The 25,798-nt window shown below is 46.5% G+C and overlaps 1 protein-coding gene across 1 annotated transcript in view; it reads right to left on the reverse strand.

Moving 5' to 3' along the window:
- LOC124571358 (putative fatty acyl-CoA reductase CG5065) overlaps nucleotides 1-25,798 on the reverse strand; it is a 145,344-nt gene that overhangs the window by 101,067 nt on the left and 18,479 nt on the right. Inside the window, exon 2 of the mRNA XM_047131114.1 lies at nucleotides 9,099-9,349. Within this exon, the coding sequence (XP_046987070.1) occupies nucleotides 9,099-9,293 (195 nt within the window). The 5' untranslated portion in view covers nucleotides 9,294-9,349. The remainder of the gene's footprint in view (nucleotides 1-9,098; nucleotides 9,350-25,798) is intronic.

Below are 25,798 nucleotides of genomic sequence, written 5' to 3' on the forward strand. Positions count from 1 at the left end.
TTTTCTCTCATTCATAAAACTGAAACAAAATTTTCGACTAGTAGTCGACACATAAAATGAAATCAACAAGGACGAGGATATTTTTATTCGGGTATCCACTAACTCAGGACATTAAGTTTGAGGTATTTACCAACACTGGGATTATGGACAAGCAGAAAAGTAAGTGGCAGCTGACTGTTTTTGCATGCTATGTCGCAACTGACGAATTATTACAACTCGCGTAATAAAGTGAAATGGGTCCTGTCGTTAACTTAGAAAGTTTCTATCTCCGAATGAACTGAAGTTTCTCGCCACATTCTATAGAAGTAGGTCACAAAGTAGAAAGTTACTACACTCTTCATGACGAGTATGCTGTGGACATTTCCGTCTTCCAAGATAACATCGATGTTCACAGCTCTCCACTCATTGGTGCTTCGTTGGTGAACACTGGGGAACCCTATCAAATCTCGATTAGCTTGATATATCAATCTTTTCTTTATCTTACCCACAGACATTGTGATTACTTGGAATAGCGGGTGAAACATAACAGCTGACGTTCCCAGAATTTTATAGCAATGAGTGGCTTCACCTGCATTTAGTTAACCTGAAGAGACATATCGACAAACATCATTGCCGAGGTGAGCACATTTTTGGCCGCGCGGGCCTACACTACAGGGTGTTACAAAAAGGTACGGCCAAACTTTCAGGAAACATTCCTCACACACAAATAAAGAAAATATGTTTTGTGGACATGTGTCCGGAAACGCTTAATTTCCATGTTAGAGCTCATTTTAGTTTCGTCAGTATGTACTGTACTTCCTCGATTCACCGCTATGATTTCATACGGGATACTCTACCTGTGCTGCTACAACATGTGCCTTTACAAGTACGACACAACATGTGGTTCATGCACGATGGAGCTCCTGCACATTTCAGTCGAAGTGTTCGTATGCTTCTCAACAACAGATTCGGTGACCTACGGATTGGTAGAGGCGGACCAATTCCATGGCCTCCACGCTCTCCTGACCTCATCCCTCTTGACTTTCATATATGGGGGGCATTTGAAAGCTCTTGTCTACGCAACCCCGGTACCAAATGTAGAGAATCTTCGTGCTCGTATTGCGGACGGCTATAATACAATACGCCATTCTCCAGGGATTCCATGCGACGGACGGTGGATGCATGTATCCTCGCTAACGGAGGACATTTTGAACATTTCCTGTAACAAAGTGTTTGAAGTCATTCCATGATTAATGTGATTTGAAGAGAAATAATAAAATGAGCTCTAACATGGAAAGTAAGCGTTTCCGGACACATGTCAACATAACATATTTTCTTTCTTTGAGTGTGAGGAATGTTTCCTGAAACTTTGACCGTACCTTTTTGTAACACCCTGTATACTAGCGTGATGTGTCCTGAGGGGGGATTATTGTTTCTCTCCGAAGAGATTATCATTTCACAACACTCTTAGTTCGGAGTCTTACTGCAAGACGCCGAATTTTCGGACTAATTTTTTGTTTCAGCGTCTTAATTTTTCAGCTTGTAGGCGTAGAATGGCACACCAAGAAGTAAGAGCTCGATTTGGAAATAGTATAAAGATAGGGCTGTACTCTTTCGCCCTGTTGCATGCCAACCTTGTACAGGGCAGCAAAACGGGTAAAATTTTCAGTCACAGAGCGAAGCTACCTCGCTGCATTACGGCAGAGTCGACCTGAGGTGAATGCAATGAAAACATTTCGCCACCGAGACTGGGTCAGGGCAGAGCAAAACATCGGAATTTCTGGCGAGCCAGGCAGCACACTTCAGCAGAATGTAGTGGGTCAGAGCAGCCAAACAGGGTCACGTCACCTTCGTTATATAACGAAAGAAAGGCTAAGTGAATGCAACAAACGGTACCACGAACTTTACGAATCATTTCTATGCTATAACAAACTCGTTAAGTAAGCACGACAGAAGGAAAACCGGTGATACCTCCGTAACAGCAAGCCCTATGCGGTCATGACGAATGACATCTGGTAAACGTTATCCACTACTTAAATCCATAAATACCCCAGTAGTTTAGCTAGTAAAGCATTCGGTCAGAGGGATCGATGGCGAACATGACGTTCACACTCGATTCCCTGATCGCAACGAAGTGACATCTAACGAAAGTCTGTTGTAGATTTCCTGCACTCTACGGACAACAGCAGTCGTTTCTGGGAGATGGTTACTAGAGCCGGGTCGTTGGCGAACTAACGGGTCTAAAGGAACGGTTCACCAAACTGAACGGAACGAGCGAGGAACGGATTCTAAGGAATGGTCTTTCATAGTTCACTTTGGTCGCGGCTTTCTACTCATAGTTCCCGGGAACGGGAAACGGTCGGTCTCGTTCCCGCAACGGCACGTCGGTCGGTCTCGTTCCAGCCTCGGTCCCGTTCCCGTCTGCCTCGGTCTCGGTCTCGCTCGGCCAGACTCGTCCTCCTTCGCGTGGCCACTCGCTGCAGTTCCACTGCCGACTGCTCATAGTTCAGTATAGAGTTGTTGTTCGTTTCGTTCGCACAACCGTTCTACATCTGTTTCAAACCTTTTCTGAACTCTGAACTTCTGGTTCTTTTCGTATTCTATTCAGCGCCCACGAGCGGTAATTAAAATGTATTTTATAATTATGTAAATTAAACAAAAATAACGTGGTGTGTAAGGTAACAAAGCGGCGTATCAGCTTACTTCACTATTTTGATAAACAACAGAAGAAATGCTTGTAAAAGACAAGATTTTAGTTATTACAAATTCAAAGGACGTCGGCACGGCACACACGAGTGGCCATTTTCCGTCTTTTTTTGATCCAAGGTAAAAGAACATGTTCATTGTTATGGAGCCCGGGCTTCGTAATCGAGTGTATGGTGTCACATTTTGTAAAGAGAATATGATAACTCCTACAATATTATTTCAGTGGTACAGGATGGCGCACGAAAAATCGGACCCGAGTGTTAGACTGCTCATTGTCGCTTACCAGTCGTCATCTATTGTTTCGAAGTTGTTTGCATTAGCTTATTTGTTATTTCTTTGCTACCTAATTATTCCCCCCCCCCCCCGCCCCCCCCCATGAACCATGGACCTTGCCGTTGGTGGGGAGGCTTGCGTGCCTCAGCGATACAGATAGCCGTACCGTAGGTGCAACCACAACGGAGGGGTATCTGTTGAGAGGCCAGACAAACGTGTGGTTCCTGAAGAGGGGCAGCAGCCTTTTCAGTAGTTGCAAGGGCAACAGTCTGGATGATTGACTGATCTGGCCTTGTAACAATAACCAAAACGGCCTTGCTGTGCTGGTACTGCGAACGGCTGAAAGCAAGGGGAAACTACAGCCGTAATTTTTCCCGAGGGCATGCAGCTTTACTGTATGATTAAATGATGATGGCGTCCTCTTGGGTAAAATATTCCGGAGGTAAAATAGTCCCCCATTCGGATCTCCGGGCGGGGACTACTCAAGAGGATGTCGTTATCAGGAGAAAGAAAACTGGCGTTCTACGGATCGGAGCGTGGAATGTCAGATCCTTTAATCGGGCAGGTAGGTTAGAAAATTTAAAAAGGGAAATGGATACGTTGAAGTTAGATATAGTGGGAATTAGTGAAGTTCGGTGGCAGGAGGAACAAGACTTCTGGTCAGGTGACTACAGGGTTATAAACACAAAATCAAATAGGGGTAATGCAGGAGTAGGTTTAATAATGAATAGGAAAATAGGAATGCGGGTAAGCTACTACAAACAGCATAGTGAACGCATTATTGTGGCCAAGATAGATACGAAGCCCACGCCTACTACAGTAGTACAAGTTTATATGCCAACTAGCTCTGCAGATGACGAAGAAATTGAAGAAATGTATGATGAAATAAAAGAAATTATTCAGATTGTGAAGGGAGACGAAAATTTAATAGTCATGGGTGACTGGAATTCGAGTGTAGGAAAAGGGAGAGAAGGAAACATAGTAGGTGAATATGGATTGGGGGACAGAAATGAAAGAGGAAGCCGCCTCGTCGAATTTTGCACAGAGCACAACATAATCATAACTAACACTTGGTTTAAGAATCACGAAAGAAGGTTGTATACATGGAAGAACCCTGGAGATACTAAAAGGTATCAGATAGATTATATAATGGTAAGACAGAGATTTAGGAACCAGGTTTTAAATTGTAAGACATTTCCAGGGGCAGATGTGGACTCTGACCACAATCTATTGGTTATGACCTGTAGATTAAAACTGAAGAAACTGCAAAAAGGTGGGAATTTAAGGAGATGGGACCTGGATAAACTAAAAGAACCAGAGGTTGTACAGAGATTCAGGGAGAGCATAAGGGAGCAATTGACAGGAATGGGGGAAATAAATACAGTAGAAGAAGAATGGGGACCTCTGAGGGATGAAGTAGTGAAGACAGCTGAGGATCAAGTAGGTAAAAAGACGAGGGCTAGTAGAAATCCTTGGGTAACAGAAGAAATATTGAATTTAATTGATGAAAGGAGAAAATATAAAAATGCAGTAAGTGAAACAGGCGAAAAGGAATACAAACGTCTCAAAAATGAGATCGTCAGGAAGTGCAAAATGGCTAAGCAGGGATGGCTAGAGGACAAATGTAAGGATGTAGAGGCCTATCTCACTAGGGGTAAGATAGATACCGCCTACAGGAAAATTAAAGAGACCTTTGGAGATAAGAGAACGACTTGTATGAATATCAAGAGCTCAGATGGAAACCCAGTTCTAAGCAAAGAAGGGAAAGCAGAAAGGTGGAAGGAGTATATAGAGGGTCTATACAAGGGCGATGTACTTGAGGACAATATTATGGAAATGGAAGAGGATGTAGATGAAGATGAAATGGGAGATATGATACTGCGTGAAGAGTTTGACAGAGCACTGAAAGACCTGAGTCGAAACAAGGCCCCCGGAGTAGACAATATTCCATTGGAACTACTGACGGCCGTGGGAGAGCCAGTCCTGACAAAACTCTACCATCTGGTGAGCAAGATGTATGAAACAGGCGAAATACCCTCAGACTTCAAGAAGAATATAATAATTCCAATCCCAAAGAAAACAGGTGCTGACAGATGTGAAAATTACCGAACTATCAGCTTAATAAGTCACAGCTGCAAAATACTAACACGAATTCTTTACAGACGAATGGAAAAACCAGTAGAAGCCAACCTCGGGGAAGATCAGTTTGGATTCCGTAGAAACACTGGAACACGTGAGGCAATACTGACCTTACGACTTATCTTAGAAGAAAGATTAAGGAAAGGCAAACCTACGTTTCTAGCATTTGTAGACTTAGAGAAAGCTTTTGACAATGTTGACTGGAATACTCTCTTTCAAATTCTAAAGGTGGCAGGGGTAAAATACAGGGAGCGAGAAGCTATTTACAATTTGTACAGAAACCAGATGGCAGTTATAAGAGTCGAGGGACATGAAAGGGAAGCAGTGGTTGGGAAGGGAGTAAGACAGGGTTGTAGCCTCTCCCCGATGTTGTTCAATCTGTATATTGAGCAAGCAGTAAAGGAAACAAAAGAAAAATTCGGAGTAGGTATTAAAATTCATGGAGAAGAAATAAAAACTTTGAGGTTCGCCGATGACATTGTAATTCTGTCAGAGACAGCAAAGGACTTGGAAGAGCAGTTGAATGGAATGGACAGTGTCTTGAAAGGAGGATCTAAGATGAACATCAACAAAAGCAAAACAAGGATAATGGAATGTAGTCTAATTAAGTCGGGTGATGCTGAGGGAATTAGATTAGGAAATGAGGCACTTAAAGTAGTAAAGGAGTTTTGCTATTTGGGGAGCAAAATAACTGATGATGGTCGAAGTAGAGAGGATATAAAATGTAGGCTGGCAATGGCAAGGAAAGAGTTTCTGAAGAAGAGAAATATGTTAACATCCAGTATTGATTTAAGTGTCAGGAAGTCATTTCTGAAAGTATTCGTATGGAGTGTAGCCATGTATGGAAGTGAAACATGGACGATAAATAGTTTGGACAAGAAGAGAATAGAAGCTTTCGAAATGTGGTGCTACAGAAGAATGCTGAAGATTAGATGGGTAGATCACATAACTAATGAGGAAGTATTGAATAGGATTGGGGAGAAGAGAAGTTTGTGGCACAACTTGACCAGAAGAAGGGATCGGTTGGTAGGACATGTTCTGAGGCATCAAGGGATCACCAATTTAGTATTGGAGGGCAGCGTGGAGGGTAAAAATCGTAGAGGGAGACCAAGAGATGAATACACTAAGCAGATTCAGAAGGATGTAGGTTGCAGTAGGTACTGGGAGATGAAAAAGCTTGCACAGGATAGAGTAGCATGGAGAGCTGCATCAAACCAGTCTCAGGACTGAAGACCACAACAACAACAACAACCTAATTATTGCATGTTTATCTATTCTGCTCGAAGCGGTCAACAAATCGTGGGTAATTGGCGAGCAGTCTGTACTTTGGGCCGGTTTTTCGTGCGCCACCTTATATTATTTCACTGCGATCAGCCACATAACGCTACAGTTGGCTAAAAGAGATGTTTTTTGCAGAATCACGAAAATTACAAATGTTTTAGAATTCTTTTATGAATAAAAACTCTGTACTCCAGGGGGAGGCAAGTGGCCCTCTTGGTGCCTTCCATCTTCAATCACCTATGCTACTAATTTTCAATTTTTCATAAGAACCATATACCAAAAACAGTGAATGATGAACGAGTAAAAATGAACGGTTCCCAAAAAAGAGCTATCACCAGTGAAAAAACGCAGTACATCTAAAATTTCTGCTGCAAGAACTATAATTCCTTCAATAAACGTAACACATCAAAAGAAATCAGTAGCCAGGGTAGAGCATTCTAAGTTTTTGGGTGTACATATAGATGAGAATCTTAATTGGGAAATTCATATTTTGAATCTCCTAAAGCGACTAGGTTCAGCAACTTTTGCAGTCAGAATAATTGCCAATTTTGAGGATGTAGAAATTAGTGAGCTAACATACTTTCCATACTTCTACTCTGTGATGTGATACGGAATAGTATTCTGGGGCAACTCAACACTTAGGTAAAAGGTATTCACTGCTCCAAAGAAAGTAGTTAGAATAATGTGTGGGGTTCATAGTCGCACATCTTGTAGGCATCTTTTTAAAAGGTTAGGAATTCTTACAACAGCTTCACAGTACATTTACTAAGTAATGATTTTTTTTCTCAACACCATGGACCAGTTTAAAATCAACAGCGGCATTCATGATTACAATACCAGAAAAAAGAAAGACCTACGCTGCTGCTATAAAACTTTTTGATAAATTACCAGATGAAATAAAATGTCTGGCAGACAGCAGTAATAGTTTCAAAAACATATTGAAATCATATCTCCTTAACAACTCCTTCTATACCAATAGATGAATTCTTGAATATGAGTAAATAAATCTGGAGATATAATATGTGCATTTTGTGCTGTTTAAGTGAATCGGATAGATAATAGAAATATTTGGGTATAACACTATAATGTAAACAAAAAACAAAGAAAAGAAAACGTGTTCCTATGCGCATTTCTTGTGCATTTGACACCTTCCACATCATAACGGTTTTTCCGTGCTATTGATCAATGGAACACGTGACTAACTAACTAACTAACTAATTCCAAAGGATGGACGACTTTGCCCGACTCCAATGGCTACCTCGTCATAATCACCACTCGTAGAGTTCAGTACCACAGTCTGCCTCTGTCGTGGGAGGACGTTGAGGTCTTTCCGTCCCAGCAGGATCAGGACACCAGCGTTCCCGACATTTCGGCGGGCTGAATATGGCCTACCTGGACGGCAGGCTAGTATCGTTGAACTTCACGGCTGTACGACGGATGACGAAGAAGGGGGTGAGCGGGAGGGGACATAGCACCTCCCAAGTCGGCGTGTGTTAGTACAGTACGCGCATCTGGGGCCGGGGCCACAGCAAGCGGCGAACCGCCAGTGCAGCAGCCGGTTGGAACGAAGTACGCGGTGTCAGTTGCAGTGAGCGGGCTGAAGGCTGCTTACGACGCGATTCCTCAGCGGGCATTGACTGAGAGTGCCAAATAGGAGTCAAAACACTACCTGTACTTTTATGGAAATAAATAACTGATTCTGAGTCTTCTTCCACTGCACCTACCGGCGAGCACAGGTCACTACCATCCACCCGAGAAAAACTGGCAACGAGCGGTCTGGGAGAGTGCCTCCTGACACAGAGCAAACTCTACTTATGCCCTCCCAATAGTCGTCTCTTGCAGCCCCTACTGTTCAATCTCTACCTCGAAGAAGCAATGACAGAAATAAAAGAGTGATTGAAGAATGGGAGCAGAATTTGGTGCGAATTTATCAATGACACAAAGCGGAATAGCACAGGAAGAAAGGGCATTTCCGGCCATGAAAAGTTTACTGGTGTCAAAGGTAGGCATTAACTTGAGGAAGAGATTTCTGAGAATTTACGTTTGGAGCACAGTTGCTAGTGAGTCATGGACTGTCGGAAAGCCGGAACAGAAGAGAATGTAAGCTTCTGAGACTTGGTGCTATAGAAGAATGTTGAAAAAGTAGTAGGCTGGTTAGATGAGGCATGAGGGGGTTCTCCGCAATATCAGCGAAGAAAAGAACATATGAAGAACACTAAGCCGGCCGGTGTGGCCGTGCGGTTCTAGGCGCGTCAGTCTGGAACCGCATGACCGCTACGGTCGCAGGTTCGAATCCTGCCTCGGGCATGGATGTGTGTGATGTCCTTAGGTTAGTTAGGTTTAAGTAGCTCTAAGTTCTAGGGGATTGATGACCACAGATGTTGAGTCCCATAGTGCTCAGAGCCATTTTTATGAAGAACAGTAACGAAGGAACATGGCGATAGAAGGAGCTGCACAGGTAAGAATTATACAAGACGACCCACATTGGAAAATGTCCAACAGATAAGTGAGGATCTAGGTTACACGATCTGTTTCGAGGTGAATACGTTGGCACGGGAAGGGAATTCGTGGTGACCTGTATCAGAATAGTTAGATGATGATGATGATGATGGTGATGGTGGTGGTGGTGGTGGTGGTGGTGGTGGTGGTGACGATGACGATGACGACGACGACTCAGGAAGAAACCGCAGCTGACGGCGGCAGAAGAGGCGCCGACTTACCGGAGAGTCGAGGAGTCTCGCGACGCGCTGCTCGGCCGTCTCGTGGGCAGCGGGCCGCACCAACAAGTGGGCGGCCGCGAGGCGGGGACACTCGCGGAGTAGCTTCTCGAGCAGCACGCCGCCCACGAAGCCGGTGGCGCCCGTCACCAGCACGCTGCGGCCCGAGAACCACGCGCCCACCTCCTGCTCCCCCATCTCGGCTTCAGCTGCCACTCGACGCTGCCCTCCCCCGGTCTCCACTCTGACGCAGCCTGGAACACAAGTAGAGCAGTGGTTGTCATCTAGTCACTGACAGAGTCCCTTGTTTAGACAACCATTCCCTTGAGACAGTGACACGTACTGCCAGTGGTATCTCGTGGCAACGTCCTTTGAGAGTCTCACGAATTGCTGCCCAGGACCGTTCAATGAACTGGTCGGAATTAAAAGTTGTAAGATGGCAAGAACTATGTCCCTTACATGAAGTCATTGAAGGTCACCTAACTCACGTTGAGCGAACAGTAGGGCTGAACAAAAATAACTGACAAAGCACAATGCATCTTGTAGAGGGTACAGTATGGACATATTGGGATAATTAATGTCGGGTGATGGTTTTAAAGCAATTCACACGACATGAAAACTTTGTGTAAATGCGTCTATTTACTGGAGGCTAGTTTACCCCAGGGAAGTATTCGAGTTGACCACGGCGCGCGACTGGAGAGTGGCGATGGGAAGGGACATAGGCAGCTTAGGGCACCTCAAACTCTTGAGAAAGCGGTAACGGGGCGCGGCCTCCAGCTGCCTTAAGATGAGTGACAGTGAGTCGGTGGTTGACCCCATGCTGGTGTACCAGGAAGCAGACGCAGAACTTGTACACCTGTTGATAAATGTCCGTCGTCCCGTTTTCAGTGAAACGTGCGAGAAAGCCACACAAAGCTACAGTGGAGAGGTCAACTGAGGTCAAAATATGCATGTCTGTGACTGTAGCAACTTCACGCTGAATTCACGGTCCGCAGAGTCTGAAGTAAATCAGGTGAAGAGCGACAGAATGAAATACGCCGGCCTCCGATGGGAACGTAGGACCGAGGAATTTGAAGTACTCTCCTGGGAGTCAGAATTCCGCAAAACTTGGTGTTTGTGCAGATGCTAACCTTGATGGGTGGCCTGGGAGGAGCTAATTAGCAGAAGTTGAGAGGAAGGGAAATTTTGTGGTAATTTGTTCACTTCCCAGAGCAGGCATTGGTCGGCGCTGGGAAGTGACACATAATTAACGCGACTTGCGCTGTAAATGGCGTAAGTGATTTTGGTGGAGGGGAAACCGAGGCGAAGAGCAGACTGTGAGAAGTCTCCGTAGGGGTCTTCCGTTCCCAGCTTGCCTTGAGTGCGGACGTGGCGTTCTTTACTCAGCTTTCCTGAGAACGAGTGAGCATCTCTGCAGTTTAGGACTTAGCAAATGGAACGATTGAGCTTGAAGATAGGAAGTTTTGGTTCAGCTATGTACTGTGCAAGATAGCTAGGAGTGAATAGACGAGCAAAGCCTTGCAGCACCACAAGGTCGGCTGACGTCCGCACAACGACAACGCTCCGCCACGCTGAATTCGGTGATACTGCGCCCTCTCTGGCCACTGATTAATATGTTGGATCACGTCGGCAAAGTTTCCACGAGGGTTTCGTGGGCCATGTATTGTAGAATTCTTCTCGCACTTCGCATTACGCCTGGGTCAGTCGATAGGAATTACTTTTGATTTATCGTGCTTTACTCCACGCAAACGCAACTTATTACCACTGCCTGTTAGGAGAGTCATGTAATGTGATGATTGAAGGTCGTGAGTTAAAATAAAGCTGTGCTAATCGACTGCATCTGTTTTCAATCAAGTAGTTGAAATCCCAAGTCACTTTCTTAATTAATTTTATGTTCAACATTTGCATCTGGTGTTCAATAGCTGAATATAACATCAATGTGCGCCCCTTTATAATTAAAAGGGATCAATTCTGAACCAATTAATGTCAACACTGCCACCACAGTTCAATCAAGAGTCACAGGGCCTTATTACTTTCTTTGCGTCATCCGACATTGCGGCAGTTTTGCACTCTCTGTTGATCTGTTAGTCAATTACCTTGGGTAAACACACACCAAAACCAGATAAGTGATAGGTGGGGTGTTACAAAGTAGTAGATGAGTTTTGCTATTTGGGCAGCAAAACAATGACGGAAGTGGAAGGGATATAAAATGCAGACTGCCATTGAAAAGAATAGGATTTATGAGAAAGAGGAATTTCTTTGCACCAAATATCAACATACAAGGGGCGTTCAATAAGCATGCAACACTTTTTTTTCTGAAAGCAAGTTGGTTTTATTCAGGATTCCAATACACTATATCATTTGCCCTCTCCTTTGGCTACAAATCCCTATTTCTCAACACAATCGCTATTCAGTGCGACGACCTTCTGTCACATTTCTGGGGAGGACTCTGCCAGCAAGACACGACTCTACTTGCCGCATCACTAACCTCCCACTCATCCACGTACTGCTTCCCGCTGATTGCGTCTTTCATTGGGCCAAAGAGTTGGAAGTCGGCAGGTGCGAGATCCGGAATGTAGGGTGGATCAGGAAGAACAGTCCAATGAAGTTTTCTCAACTACTCTCGGGTGTGCAGACATGTGTGACGCCTTGCGTTACCATGGAGAAAGAGAAGTTCGTTTGCATTTTTGTGACGACGAACACGCTGAAGTAGTTCCTTCGGTTTCGTGAGGGTAGCAAAGTACACCATAGAGTCGATCGTTGCACCATGAGGGGGGCATTTAACAGAATAACCTCCTTGTAACCCCTTCAGAGGCCCAGAAGACCGTCGCCATGACTTTACCAGCTGAGGGTGCGGCTTTAAACAATTTATTCGCAGGGGCGGTGTGCCACCACTCAATGGATTCTCATTTTGTTTCTGATTCGAACTAATGAACCCATGTTTCATCGCCTGTGACGATGTTTGACAGAAAATTGTCACGACCAGCACTGCAATGCGCAAGCAATTCCGCACCGATGATCCTTCATTTTCATAGTCTTCTCTTAGGCGGAGAGGAGCCCAGGAGGAACGCACATTGTACCCCATGGTGGACGAGTGTGTCAGCACTACTACAGAGACTTGCAGTTGTGCAGCGATATGTTTGATTGTGATCCGTTGATTACCTCGAATGAAAGTGTCTGCATATTCCGACACTCCAGGAGTCACGGCGATTGTGCGGCCGGCGGGAAAGCTGGATGTCGGAGAGGTTTGCGCGATATTGTTGCGATGATTACAGACGTCTCGCCCAACGACTCACCGCGTCTTTGTTCACTGTCAGGTCTCCGTAGACATTCTGCTAGTACCTATGAATATCTATGATGCTCTGATTTTCCGCCGAAAGAAACTCAATGACAGCTTCGAACGCACTGTAAAAGCCCACATACCAGTGTAAACGGGCCGTGTTAGCAAACGGGACTTCACTGCATGTTGCGGAATTCCAACGTGGGTTCTCTGCTGGGCGTGAGGAAGATGATGATGGGGTGTCACCACGGATGGCTCCTGACGACAGAATAACTACACTTATTGCTCAACTGCAATACATTGGTTGTGAGCCCTTTGCACGAGGTATGCTTCCGCTCGTAATATTCTCGGCGTCGTTGAAGGGCGCCGGCGGACGCTCAGACGCGCGCCCGGTGCGGCGCCTGTTGCTGCTCTGGCGGTAATTAGAATCTCCTGCATCTGCGGCAGCGCTACGGCCTTGCCGGCTCGTAGTGCAGCGGCTGGAACCACGTGCCGAGGGCCTCTGTCGTGGTGGCGGCGGCTGGAGGGGCGTGGCAGCGGCTAAGGTCAGTGTCCTGTCTCAGCGGCCATCCCCTACTGTGGCTGTCTGGCGTCAGCGGGTTCAGGGTCCCCTGCTGCCTGCTGGCGGCGGCTGCGGCGGATTCACTCTGCCACTTCCTAGGCGACGATCTGCATTACGGCGGTGACCATTACGATGACTGAGATGGCAGTGATGATTCCGGACTGCTGGCGGCGCTAGATAACACAGGCTCTGCGTCACTCGAACGCCTCACGACGGATGATGTTGACGAGCTGGTTGCTGGTCCTTAAATACAGATTCTGCTGCTGCTGTCTGCTATTCTTCTTCCCAAGTAAGTCGATGTTGCTCGGCTGACGTAACTGAGCCGATTACCGCCCTCGATGTCGACACCCTGGCTTGCGGCGAGTTGCTTCTTGTCTCGTCCTCTGTTGGACGGTGGCACAGCGTTCTCTTTCGTTTTGCTTAACTCGGCGCTCCATCGACCCAATTACATCACGGTATCATAGCACTGAACTGCGCAACAGAATGTAACACACATTCTCCTTCTGGCTCCCAATATTCCTTCACATATTAACTAACTTCGTTACTGTAAAACTCCTACTGTCATCATTCTACCGCCGCACGGAGTGGCCGCGCCGTCTAGGGCGCCATGTCACGGATTGCGCGGCCTCTCTTGCCAGAGATTCGAGTCTTCCCTCTGGCATGTGTGTGTGTGTTGTTCTTAGCATAAGTTAGTTTAAGTAGTGTGTAAGTCTAGGGACTCATGATCTCAGCAGTTTGGTCCCTTAGGAACACACACACACACACACACACACACACACACACACACACACACACAATCAATCATCATCATCATCATCATCATCATCCTACCCTCTGTAGCACCTCCGTTACAGACACCATTTAGAATGCTACATATAGCAGCGCCACTTGTAGAAAGTTCATGAAACTATACGGTCTGAAGCGGGAATATTACACTCTGTTCCACGTTTTTACAAACGAAACTGGCCGAGAAAAAAAAGTGTTGCATTTCTTATTACATGCAGCTGTTTGGAAGACCATTCAGCTGAATGGTGGTCAGCCGGAATATCGTGGCAAGAAGTCTTCATTATCCGGCTGCCATCCATAAACTTCATCACAACAGTAAAACAGAAATGAAAGTTTCAAATGTGGTATAAAAGGCTGTTGAAGGCTAGATGGGTGGATCGAGTAGCGAATGAGGAGGTACTGAGTCTAACTGAGGAAAAATTTATGGCACAAGTTGACTAAAAGAAGGGTTAGGTTGATAGGAACATTCGGAGACGTCAAGCAATCGTCAGTTTGGCGATGGATGAAATACATACCGTTTGTGAAAAGAGCAACACAGAACGAATTACCCGAATGGTGCCACACTTGGTGGAATTGGGTGTGCAAGCAATACGTGATACGTTTTGCAGCGATATGAGGTACACGTAGGCCGGGTAGAGCTCTGTCGGGTCGGTCCGATAGGGTCGGTTTTACGACTAGTGTAGTCGGTGCAGAGCTGTCACACAAGGTGGAAACAATACAGCGAGCGCCAGTATGCCTATTCGACGTCAAAGGGAGCCATAGCAGCATGTGAGCGAGTTATAACGGGGCAGAATGATTGGTCTCCGGGAAACGGGGTTGTCATACGGTGACATTTCTGCTCGCGCAGGGCATGCTGCTACGACAGTGATGCGTATGTGGAAGCAGTGCATAGAGGAAGGTTGTACGCAGTGACGAGCGGGAACTGGACCACAGAACATGACCACAGCACCGGATGACCGTCGTTTTGTCCACATGGCCATTACGGACCGTACAGCGTCGTCCACGGTGTTGGCTCGTCTCTGGAGCACTGCAACAGGTGTGAACTTGTTTGCATCGGCGGTTTGTCACAGTCTGCTCCAGGTTGGACTCGTTGCACGCATGCTGTTACGTCGGCTTGCATTATTCAGAAACCACAAGCTCCTCCGACTGCAATGGACACGTGAACACCGTCACTGGGGTGCTGAGTAGCAACATGTAATCATTTCAGAAGAATCCCGATTCAACGTGATCTACAGTGATGTCGGCATACGTGTCCGGCGGTACCGTGCTGAGCGCAACCTGGAGGGCTGCATTGTGGAGCGGCATATCGGACACCAGGTGCGATGATTTCCTATGCCATTGGTTACAACAACCAATCTCACCTCGTACGTATTGCAGGCACTTGGAACAGCAACCGTTACCTCACGGAGGTAATCCCCCTGCTTCAGGCTTCTCCACAGGCCACATTTCAACAGGACAATGCCCGGCCACATATTGCGAGGAATGTACAGGCCTTCTTCGAATGCGACGGGTACCATTACTTCCGTGGCCTCCACGTTCGCCAGACATGTCGCTCATCAAATATGTCTGGGATATCGTTGGTGGGCACCTGGTGCGTCACAGTCCTCCAGTAACTGGTGTCACGGATTTGTGGGCTCGGATACAAAATGCGTGGAGAGAAATTCCTCAGGAAGTATTCACAACCATGTTGATTCAATGCCACGGTGTGTAGCAGCTCTAATTGCAGCGCATGGTGGCCACACGACATACTGAATAGCAGAGCTCAAAGGATACGTACAGATTTGAAAAGGTAATCATTTGTCACTTGTCATGTACATAATCTGTGGTATTAAATAAACTGAATTCATGTGTTTCCTTCTTGGTGCTGCAATTTCCGCAAATGGTAGTGTGTGTTTGTGTGATAAGTGTACGTGGCAGTAGTTTTGCAGAGACGAGCAGACTCATGGGATTGGCCAGCATGGACAGCTGCATCAAACCAGTACCGGTTGGACCCGAAGATCACAATGACAGATCCCTAGGCTCAGCCTGAGGTGTGGGTCGTACCAGAGCAAGCTGTGACGTAACTAAAGCGAACGAAGGTCGCTTTAGAGCATTTCTCGATTTGATATCATTACCGGTTTTCGTTTATCGTTTATGCGATCCGAGATTGTGATATGCAATAAAAAGAGCAAGTACGTTTTTTAGGCAAATGAAAGTAATAAAAGGAATGTTCAATAAGTAAAGTTGAAGTACAATTCAAATTCAATACTTTCTCTAATAGCCAGCCTTAAAATGAAAGGTTTAAATATTCTTATTGACTAATAACGGCTTTTCGGCTACGGGACTGCTTACAATATCTTCGTAACTTAGGTATCACAAAAGTATCACTTTGAATACTGACAATGAAGCTAAAACTACGAGCTGTCTTCTAATGGGAAGCTTCGAAGCTTGTTTCGGATCAATTTCAGTTCTCAGAAAGACCCTTTTTGCACTGCTGTTTGGTATCATAAGGGACAGACATATTCTTAAGGCAACCTCGGCTTTAGAAAAATAAACTCCCGGGTTGCAAATTCTGATTCTTATAAACTGAGGTACGGAAGAAACCGACTTTTCGCAAAACCTGCCCAAATCTTTCAATAACTTTTCTTTCGCAGTCTTAGTGGTTTTGTCAAAGTGCCACTTCCATGTCTGGACGCAACCGGAAATTTGATGCGAGGGGCCCGGCGTTTGAGAGGTAAATGCTGAAGATTCGTATCAACTGTCCATTGAAAATTTGAGTCGCGTGATACGTGTGCTTCTTTTACTATTGTAGGTAAACCAGCACCTCTGTCTTAAATCAGAAACGTAGACTTGGCGTAAATACTGACCTGACACTACTCGAATCCAATTTAATGTTACGCAACAGTGATCCTCCAGTTCAAATTAAGAGTTTAGAGCCTTAACTGCATTGAAATTACGTCAAATTGTAACATTTTTTGGGCTGTAGCTAGATCTATTTACAAAAACTCACAAAGCGGCAGTGACTAATTTTCATTTCCCTCACTCGCTCGCTCGCAAAATGATGTATGTACAACTGAAGCGAGGAAAAGGTAATCCATTAGGATGAGTGTAATTTGAAACGCAAAAGGACTTTCTGATATTTATAGCTAAATGAGAATGATATTGTGAAGAACAAAACTGCGAAATAATAAATATATACTCAAATAATGTCATGTCTGTGTAGAGGTTAAAAGCAACATTAATTTCTCTCATGAAAAATGAGGCAATCATCTAACCAACGGTCGGCACTAAAGCAAGGACCTAGTTAGCAGCTGTGGGACAACGCAGGTTAAGGGAGACGTTTAGCTCACATTGCCATGAAATGGAAGAGGGTGTAGGGTGACAAAGTATCAGTTAAAGTTTAACTACGTCACATAGTGAGGGCTACTTCCTGAGACTGTAACCAGTCTTCTGTGTCATTCCAATATAATGAGGTAAAAGTAATTTTTATTGTAGTGTGGAATTAACTGTTCGAGCAAATTGTCAGCAAAAGTACATAACCGGCAGCGCTATATTGCACCCAACCACTAGTTTACGCCAGAAGTATAGTAATTGAAAGCTAAGTATTTTTGGTGGTACAAAAGTGATCTGATGATGACTAATTCTATGAGGGTTAAATAGATCTAAAAATAGCTACAATTATAGGATTTTACTCCTTCATGTCAGACACACTGAATTTATTCTTTCGCTATAAAACAGCATTGCTTAGTGGTAGTTCAATGTTCACTCGTAACTTCTAATGTATGACCAAGACACCAAAAGATTAGCTTTACGTTAATATTGGACACTGGGAAATCTTAATTAAAGATAACTGAAAATCTTTATTGAATGAGACACTCACTTTGGATAGTGACTCCGTAAACATATCGATTTAAAGTAATTTTCGTCAACAGCAGCGAACATTAAACAGAAGTACTGTTTTACTTCATAACAAGTTGGGGGATCGTCAAATTTTGTTTAAAACATTTTTATTAGGTCTCTTTCGTGTCTGTCTGTTCTGTAAAAATGCTGTAATTTATTTCAATCTAACTTTCCAATGAGCTAGATACTTGAAACTTTCAACAAAGCTCAGAACTGGATGACAGTGCAGGAGAAACTCTCCTTCTTGTCCCGTGTGTGGCGGAGGGTACTTTGTGAGCCACTGTTATTTCCCCTTTCTCCTGTGCCAGTAGCGAATGTTTTGCGGTAAGGACCAATGCTGGTAATCCCCCGTATGAATTCGATTCTCCGTGATTTTTACCTATACGGTCTTTTTGTCAGATATCAGTAGGAGGAAGCAATATATTTGTTGAACCGTATGAAGACAAACCGAGAACTCAAATTTACCACGTGTCTATTGGAATCTCAATAGAATGTTTGAAATCAATTGAAAAATTTCACAAAAGCATGACTAAAAAGAGAGAAATTATTAAAATAAAGAAATTAATGTAACACATTTTAAAACGGACTAAAAAGTATTAAAATTATTTTCCTAGGCCCTTATAGAATCCTAACCCCATACAGATAGTCTTGAAAATGTGTTCTTGTGAATTTTTAATAGGTATGACAATTATTGTGAAATTTAAAACGAAGAAGATGGAGCACATACAGTTGCTAACAGTAATTGCTAGTGACTTAGTTGAAGTAATCATGCATCAGTTATCTACTGCATGCGCACCATGTTTTTCGTTTTAAATTTTGCAAGTATTGTCACAGCTATTAAAAATTCACAAGAACGGAACTATTGTATGGGGTTGGGATTCTGTATACTGGTAGTAGAAATTATTTTATACTATTTACTCCGTTTTAAAAACATTATAATAAATTTATTTAAATTATTGTTTTTAAAATACACTCCTGGAAATTGAAATAAGAACACCGTGAATTCATTGTCCCAGGAAGGGGAAACTTTATTGACACATTCCTGGGGTCAGATACATCACATGATCACACTGACAGAACCACAGGCACATAGACACAGGCAACAGAGCATGCACAATGTCGGCACTAGTACAGTGTATATCCACCTTTCGCAGCAATGCAGGCTGCTATTCTCCCATGGAGACGATCGTAGAGATGCTGGATGTAGTCCTGTGGAACGGCTTGCCATGCCATTTCCACCTGGCGCCTCAGTTGGACCAACGTTCGTGCTGGACGTGCAGACCGCGTGAGACGACGCTTCATCCAGTCCCAAACATGCTCAATGGGGGACAGATCCGGAGATCTTGCTGGCCAGGGTAGTTGACTTACACCTTCTAGAGCACGTTGGGTGGCACGGGATACATGCGGACGTGCATTGTCCTGTTGGAACAGCAAGTTCCCTTGCCGGTCTAGGAATGGTAGAACGATGGGTTCGATGACGGTTTGGATGTACCGTGCACTATTCAGTGTCCCCTCGACGATCACCAGTGGTGTACGGCCAGTGTAGGAGATCGCTCCCCACACCATGATGCCGGGTGTTGGCCCTGTGTGCCTCGGTCGTATGCAGTCCTGATTGTGGCGCTCACCTGCACGGCGCCAAACACGCATACGACCAACATTGGCACCAAGGCAGAAGCGACTCTCATCGCTGAAGACGACACGTCTCCATTCGTCCCTCCATTCACGCCTGTCGCGACACCACTGGAGGCGGGCTGCACGATGTTGGGGCGTGAGCGGAAGACGGCCTAACGGAGTGCGGGACCGTAGCCCAGCTTCATGGAGACGGTTGCGAATGGTCCTCGCCGATACCCCAGGAGCAACAGTGTCCCTAATTTGCTGGGAAGTGGCGGTGCGGTCCCCTACGGCACTGCGTAGGATCCTACGGTCTTGGCGTGTTCCGTGCGTCGCTGCGGTCCGGTCCCAGGTCGACGGGCACGTGCACCTTCCGCCGACCACTGGCGACAACATCGATGTACTGTGGAGACCTCACGCCCCACGTGTTGAGCAATTCGGCGGTACGTCCACCCGGCCTCCCGCATGCCCACTATACGCCCTCGCTCAAAGTCCGTCAACTGCACATACGGTTCACGTCCACGTTGTCGCGGCATGCTACCAGTGTTAAAGACTGCGATGGAGCTCCGTATGCCACGGCAAACTGGCTGACACTGACGGCGGCGGTGCACAAATGCTGCGCAGCTAGCGCCATTCGACGGCCAACACCGCGGTTCCTGGTGTGTCCGCTGTGCCGTGCGTGTGATCATTGCTTGTACAGCCCTCTCGCAGTGTCCGGAGCAAGTATGGTGGGTCTGACACACCGGTGTCAATGTGTTCTTTTTTCCATTTCCAGGAGTGTATAATTGTAGATAGTTACTGTACAGAAAATTAATGGAAGTGAAATTTAAAGTTCGTAGAGAAAATACTGAAAGCACCCGTGTGCACTTGTAAAAAGACATCGATTAGGAGCAGTAACTACTTACGTTCCACTGGCCAGGTTAGTGTTCTCTATATTGTTATTTCAAGATTGTGGAAAGGCATGCCTTTCAAATGGTTCAAATGGCTCTGAGCACTATGGGACTCAACTGCTGAGGTCATTAGTCCCCTAGAACTTAGAACTAGTTAAACCTAACTAACCTAAGGACATCACAAACATCCATGCCCGAGGCAGGATTCGAACCTGCGACCGTAGCGGTCTTGCGGTTCCAGACTGCAGCGCCTTTAACCGCACGGCCACTTCGGCCGGCAGGCATGCCTTTAGAGAGTCTATCTAGGTAGGACGGTTTAGGAATGTCACTGTAGAAATTTCACAATGTAGGTTTACACTTAATTTCGGAAGAGTAATTAAATAGTAAAGAAGGGAGAGTGGACAAGCTTTGGTTCCTGTTCTGTATACGGCCACTTTTCATAATCAGTGATCGATCTTGCAATTTAGTAGATGTTACCAGTTAAGGTAGAGCCATATTTGGTAATGGTCCACGTTTACGAAAGAATATACTTTGCGATTACACAGGAAGTCACCTTTAGCAACTCGAAGCAGACTGAGATTAATAGACATTAAATACAGCTGTGAAGTGGACGTCATAATACGGAGGATAAATTGTTTATTCTCTGCATCGAGCTGTATTAGACAGGAAACATAAATATTATGAATTCGGTAGTGCTAGGTGATCCTTTTGAGCGGCACCATCGACAGGCAAAGACGATGAGCTGGCGTGGGTGATGGTTGGTTGGTTGTTTGGGGTTTAAGGGACCACACAGCAAGGTCATCAGTCCCTTGTTTCAAATGTGGTCCATTCCGCTAATGTGGCATCTCAGGAAAGTCAGAACAATAAAAGGGAAAAGGCTAAAAACGTGAAAGGGCAGTCATGTTGTCAATGGTAAAAGCAAAATGAGGGAAATCAGCAAGAGAACGAACCCAACGCTATGCTGACGCAGCATAGGCAAGACCACCTGTGACTTAAAAGGTGCAACCGCTAGAATGTAGAAGTACGTATGGGAAAAGGAGACTAACCAATCCTTAAAAAAAAAAGGGGGTAAAAACAGAGTAAAAGGGGAAGAAAAGAGGATCGCGGTCAGGGAGGTGAGTCGGGAATCTCCAAACACGGCTTACAGTGGGAGACACCCAAACACTCACCGCCCTGCCCCAACACCAGAGAGAGATTAAAAACCTTAAAGCTGAGAATAAAAACCACTTTCCCGGAGGAAACCGAGAACCAGAGAGACCATCCGGGAATCGTCAGCCAACATCAAAGGTAAGGTGCAGGGGAGTCTGTACTTAGCACACAGAGCCAAAAGAAGGGGGCAGTCAACCAAAATGTGGGCTACTGACTGGAAGGCTCCAGAACCACAAAGTGGGGGTGGATCATCACGCAAAAGAAAACCATGGGTCAGCCTGGTATAGCCAATGCGGAGACGACACAGTGCGGTTGAGTCCTTTCGGAAGAGGCTAAAGGAAGAACGCCACGGGCCTTGTGTCACCTTAATCGCACGAAGTTTATTAGACAGGGAAGTAGCCTCCCAAGAATCGGCCCATGACTGTGCGAAGTGGGATTTGATGTGAAGCCGTAAATCCACTGCAGGAGGGGTTACAGAAAACTGGGGTTAAGTGACTGCTGCCCCATCCAAACGATCAGCGAGCTCATTACCCGGGATACCCACATGGCCAGGGACCCAAAGGAAGTCAATCGAACAAGCAGCACGGTGAATATCAGCGAGATGGTCAGGGATGGCAGAGACCAAGGGATGGCGCGAAAAACACCGGTCAATAGCAAGAAGGCCACTCATCGTACATAACAAAACGCGGTTGTGTTGGGACTGTTTAATAAAGGTAAGGGCCTGGGAAATTGCCATCAACTCCGCAGTAAACACCCCACATGTAGGTGGCAGCAGATGATTTTCCGTTCCAACAGAGGACGTAAAGGCATACCCCACATGATCAGCAGATTTAGAGCCATTAGTGTAAAAAACAACAACATCCCGAAACTCCCATAAAATTTGACGGAAAAAGGAACGGAACACCATCGGGGGGATGGAATCTTTCGGACCTCGGTGGAGATCCATCCGAATTCAAGGCCGAGGAACTAATCAATGGGGGGGTGGAGGGGAGGGAGCGAGGAAGACAGGACAAAGAAGGAAGCTGAAAATCACGGCAAAGAGACGCAAGGCGGAACCCAACTGGTAAACCCGTCCGAGGGCGGGAGTCGGGTGGGCGACGTCCATGGGCTAGTAGGGAAGGCACCGGTGGCCAAACGGATACCACGATGGTGGACTGGATCCAGCACGTGCAGTGTGGAAGGAGCAGCTGAACCATAAACTTGACAACCATAGTCCAAGCGGGACAGAACTAGAGCACGATAAAGACGAAGAAGGAGGGAACGGTCCGCACCCCAAGAGGAGTGGGCAAGGCAGCGAAGCACATTGAGTTTACAGAAACATCCTACCTTCAGAAGTCTGATATGGGGCAGCCAAGTGAGCTTGTTGTCGAAAAGAAGACCCAGGAAACGAAACTGTGAGACCACAGGCAATCGTTGAGCATCGAGATAGAGCTCTGGATCAGGGTGGATCGTAGTACGGTGGCAGAAGTGGACCACCCGCGATTTTAAAGGAGAGAATTGAAACCCATGTGAGAGGGTCCATGCAGAGGCACGCCGTATAGCCACCTGGAGCTGCCGTTCTGCAGATGGCATCGAGGAGGAACTAACCCAAATGCAGAAATCATCCACAAACAGGGCAGGGGCGACCAAAGGACCGACAGAGGCCCCAAGTCCATCGATAGCAATGAGGAAAAGAAGGACACTCAAGACAGAACCCTGTGGGATGCCCGTCTCCTGGGTCCGTGGAGAACTAAAAACAGTACCAACTCGAACTCTGAATGACCGATGGAACAGGGACTGGCGGATAAAAATCGGGAGTGGGCCCCGAAGACCCCACTGATGAAGGGTAAGTAAGATGTGATGGCTCCAGGCCGTGTCATAGGCCTTGCGAAGGTCAAAAAACACTGCAACCAAATGGCGGCGCTGGGAAAAAGCCTGCCGAACTGCGGATTCCAAGCGAAGTAAATGATCGATTGGAGACCGTCCCTCTCGAAAGCCACACTGGTAAGGGGACAATAGTTCTCGATATTCGAGGACCCAATTGAGCCGACGGGCTACCATCCTTTCAAGTAACTTACAAACAACATTGGTCAAACTAATTGGCCGATAGCTGTCAACAGATAGGGGGTTCTTACCAGGCTTAAGGACAGGAACCACGATGCTATCCCTCCACTGAGAAGGGAAGCCACCTTGGAGCCAGATACGGTTAAACACCCGAAGAAGATATTGCCGTTGTGGAGCAATGAGATGTTGAAGCAGTTGGTTATGAATGGAATCTGGGCCAGGGGCCGTATCATGAGAAGAAGATAGAACAGAAAGAAATTCCCATTCAGTAAAAGGTTCGTTGTAAGATTCTGACTCACAAGGGGTAAAACATAAGGTGGAAGCTTCAGCTCGTTGTTTCTGGTGAAGGAAATCAGCTGGATAGGAGGCTGATACTGATGTCACTGCATAATGGGTCGCAAGATGTTCTGCAAGAACTAATGGGTCCGTACAAAGGCCATCTGGGAGGTGAAGGCCTGGGAGGGTGGACTGCCGATGGCATCCTTGGAGAGAGCGAAGTGTAGCCCATACCCGTGACAGAGGGACAGTAGAACCAAGGGAAGAAACGAATCGTTCCCAACATATCCGCTTGCTCTGTTTGATTAAATAACGCGGAGGCGTTTAAAGGTAGTAAGGCTGGCTACAGATGGGTGCCGCTTAAAGTGTTGCAAAGCTCGACGGCGATCACGGATGGCAATGGCAATGGCCGTACTCCACCACGGGACTTGCCGGCGACGAAATGGTCCAGATGAGCGCGGGACAGTAAGGCTAGCAGCGCGAACAATCGCGTAAAACACGTCACGCAGGACATCATCAATACAACCCGACAAAGAGGGAGAAAACACGACCTGAGCAGTGTAGAGGCCAATCGGCACGTTGGAAAGACCAACGAGGTAATCTGTCCATCGGGGAGTGGGAAGGGAGCGAGATAATCAACGGGAAATGGTCACTATCACAAACGTCGTCGTGTGGCGACCAGTGTAATAAAGGGAGGAGAGAGGGAGAAGAAAGAGACAGATCAATGGCAGAAAAGGTACCATGACCGGCACTGAAATGAGTAGGGGAGCCATCATTAAGAAGGTACAAGTCGTGGTCTGCAATAAACTGGTCTATGGGAAGACCTTGTCTACATGGAAAGGCACTGCCCCACAAGGGATGATGAGCATTAAAATCCCCAAGGAGGAGGAAGGGAGGAGGAAGTTGCTGAAGAAGGGCAGTTAAGGCAGGGTCCTGTCAGGAGGGAGATAAAGATTGCAAACCGTGACCTCAGAGTCTAGGTGGACCCTAACAGCAACCGCTTCCAATGTAGTTTGAAGAGGAATCCACGTGCTAGCAATGTCTGTACGGACCAACGTACAAACGCCACCAGAAGCCCGCAGGGGTCCGACCCGATTTCGACAGAAAACACGGAACCCACGGAGGGTCGGTGAGAGAGCATCAGTAAAATGAGATTCCTGGAGAACCACACAAGCTGCAGAGTAAGACGAAAGAAGGGATTTCAATTCCTGAAGGTGACGATAGTATCCATTACAATTCCATAGGAGAACCACAGAACGATGATTTAAATGGGGGCTGAACGCGCTAAAGCATGTCATACCGCCAGGCCCCCACCCGTCACCGACAAGGAGGGGGCGACATTCATGAACGACAGGTCAGAATCCGGTTGTGAAGTCGGGGATGGGACCTCCGGTGATACCAGAGGCTCTTCGTCCCGGGACTTATATTTCTTCTTCTTTTCAGGCTGAGATCGAGGAGGGCTGTGTGGCATAAAGGAGCCAGCTGCAGCAAGATCGGGAACAGAAAGAGACCAGGCGACCTGGGGGCCGACAGACCGCGGCTCTCTCGGTCGTCGCGTGGCAGCAGACCTTTGGCCTGGAAGGTGCCGGGAAGGGGCATCCCGGGAGAGGCGCCCTTGACCGGCAGACGCCGAAGGAGTGGGACACTTCTCCAGCTGGGGAGGGGGAGCAGCGCCCAGAGGAGAAGGTGTGGGAGCCGCAGGGGAGGGGGGGGAGGAGAGGGGTACGGGATGGGGGTAAGGAATGGGGAGGAAGGGGTGAAGGTGTAACCAAAGCGTAACTAGATGTCATGGACACAGGGTGAAGACGTGTATACTTCTTATGGGCTTCTGTGTAGGTTAAACGATCGAGGGACTTATACTACTGTATCTCCTTTTCCTTCTTATATACTGGGCAATCTGGTGAACGTGGAGAATGACTGCTATGACAATTTACACACACAGGAGGGGGAACACAGGGACTCCCCTCATGAAGTGGACGTCCACAGTCACCACAGAGAGGGGCCTGTGAACAGCGGGAAGACGTGTCCAAAACGCAAGCACTTAAAACACCTCATAGGAGGTGGGATGTACGGCTTCACATCACATCGATAAACCATAATCTTAACTTTCTCAGGGAGGGTATCCCCTTCAAAGGCCAGGATAAAGGCACCAGTATCAATGCGATTGTCTTTAGGACCCTTCAGAACACGCCAAACAAAGTGAACACCCCGCCGTCCGAGACTGCCC

This window comes from Schistocerca americana, chromosome 1 (genome assembly GCF_021461395.2).
Source record: "Schistocerca americana isolate TAMUIC-IGC-003095 chromosome 1, iqSchAmer2.1, whole genome shotgun sequence".
In the NCBI taxonomy this organism is placed as follows: Eukaryota; Metazoa; Arthropoda; class Insecta; order Orthoptera; family Acrididae; genus Schistocerca; species Schistocerca americana.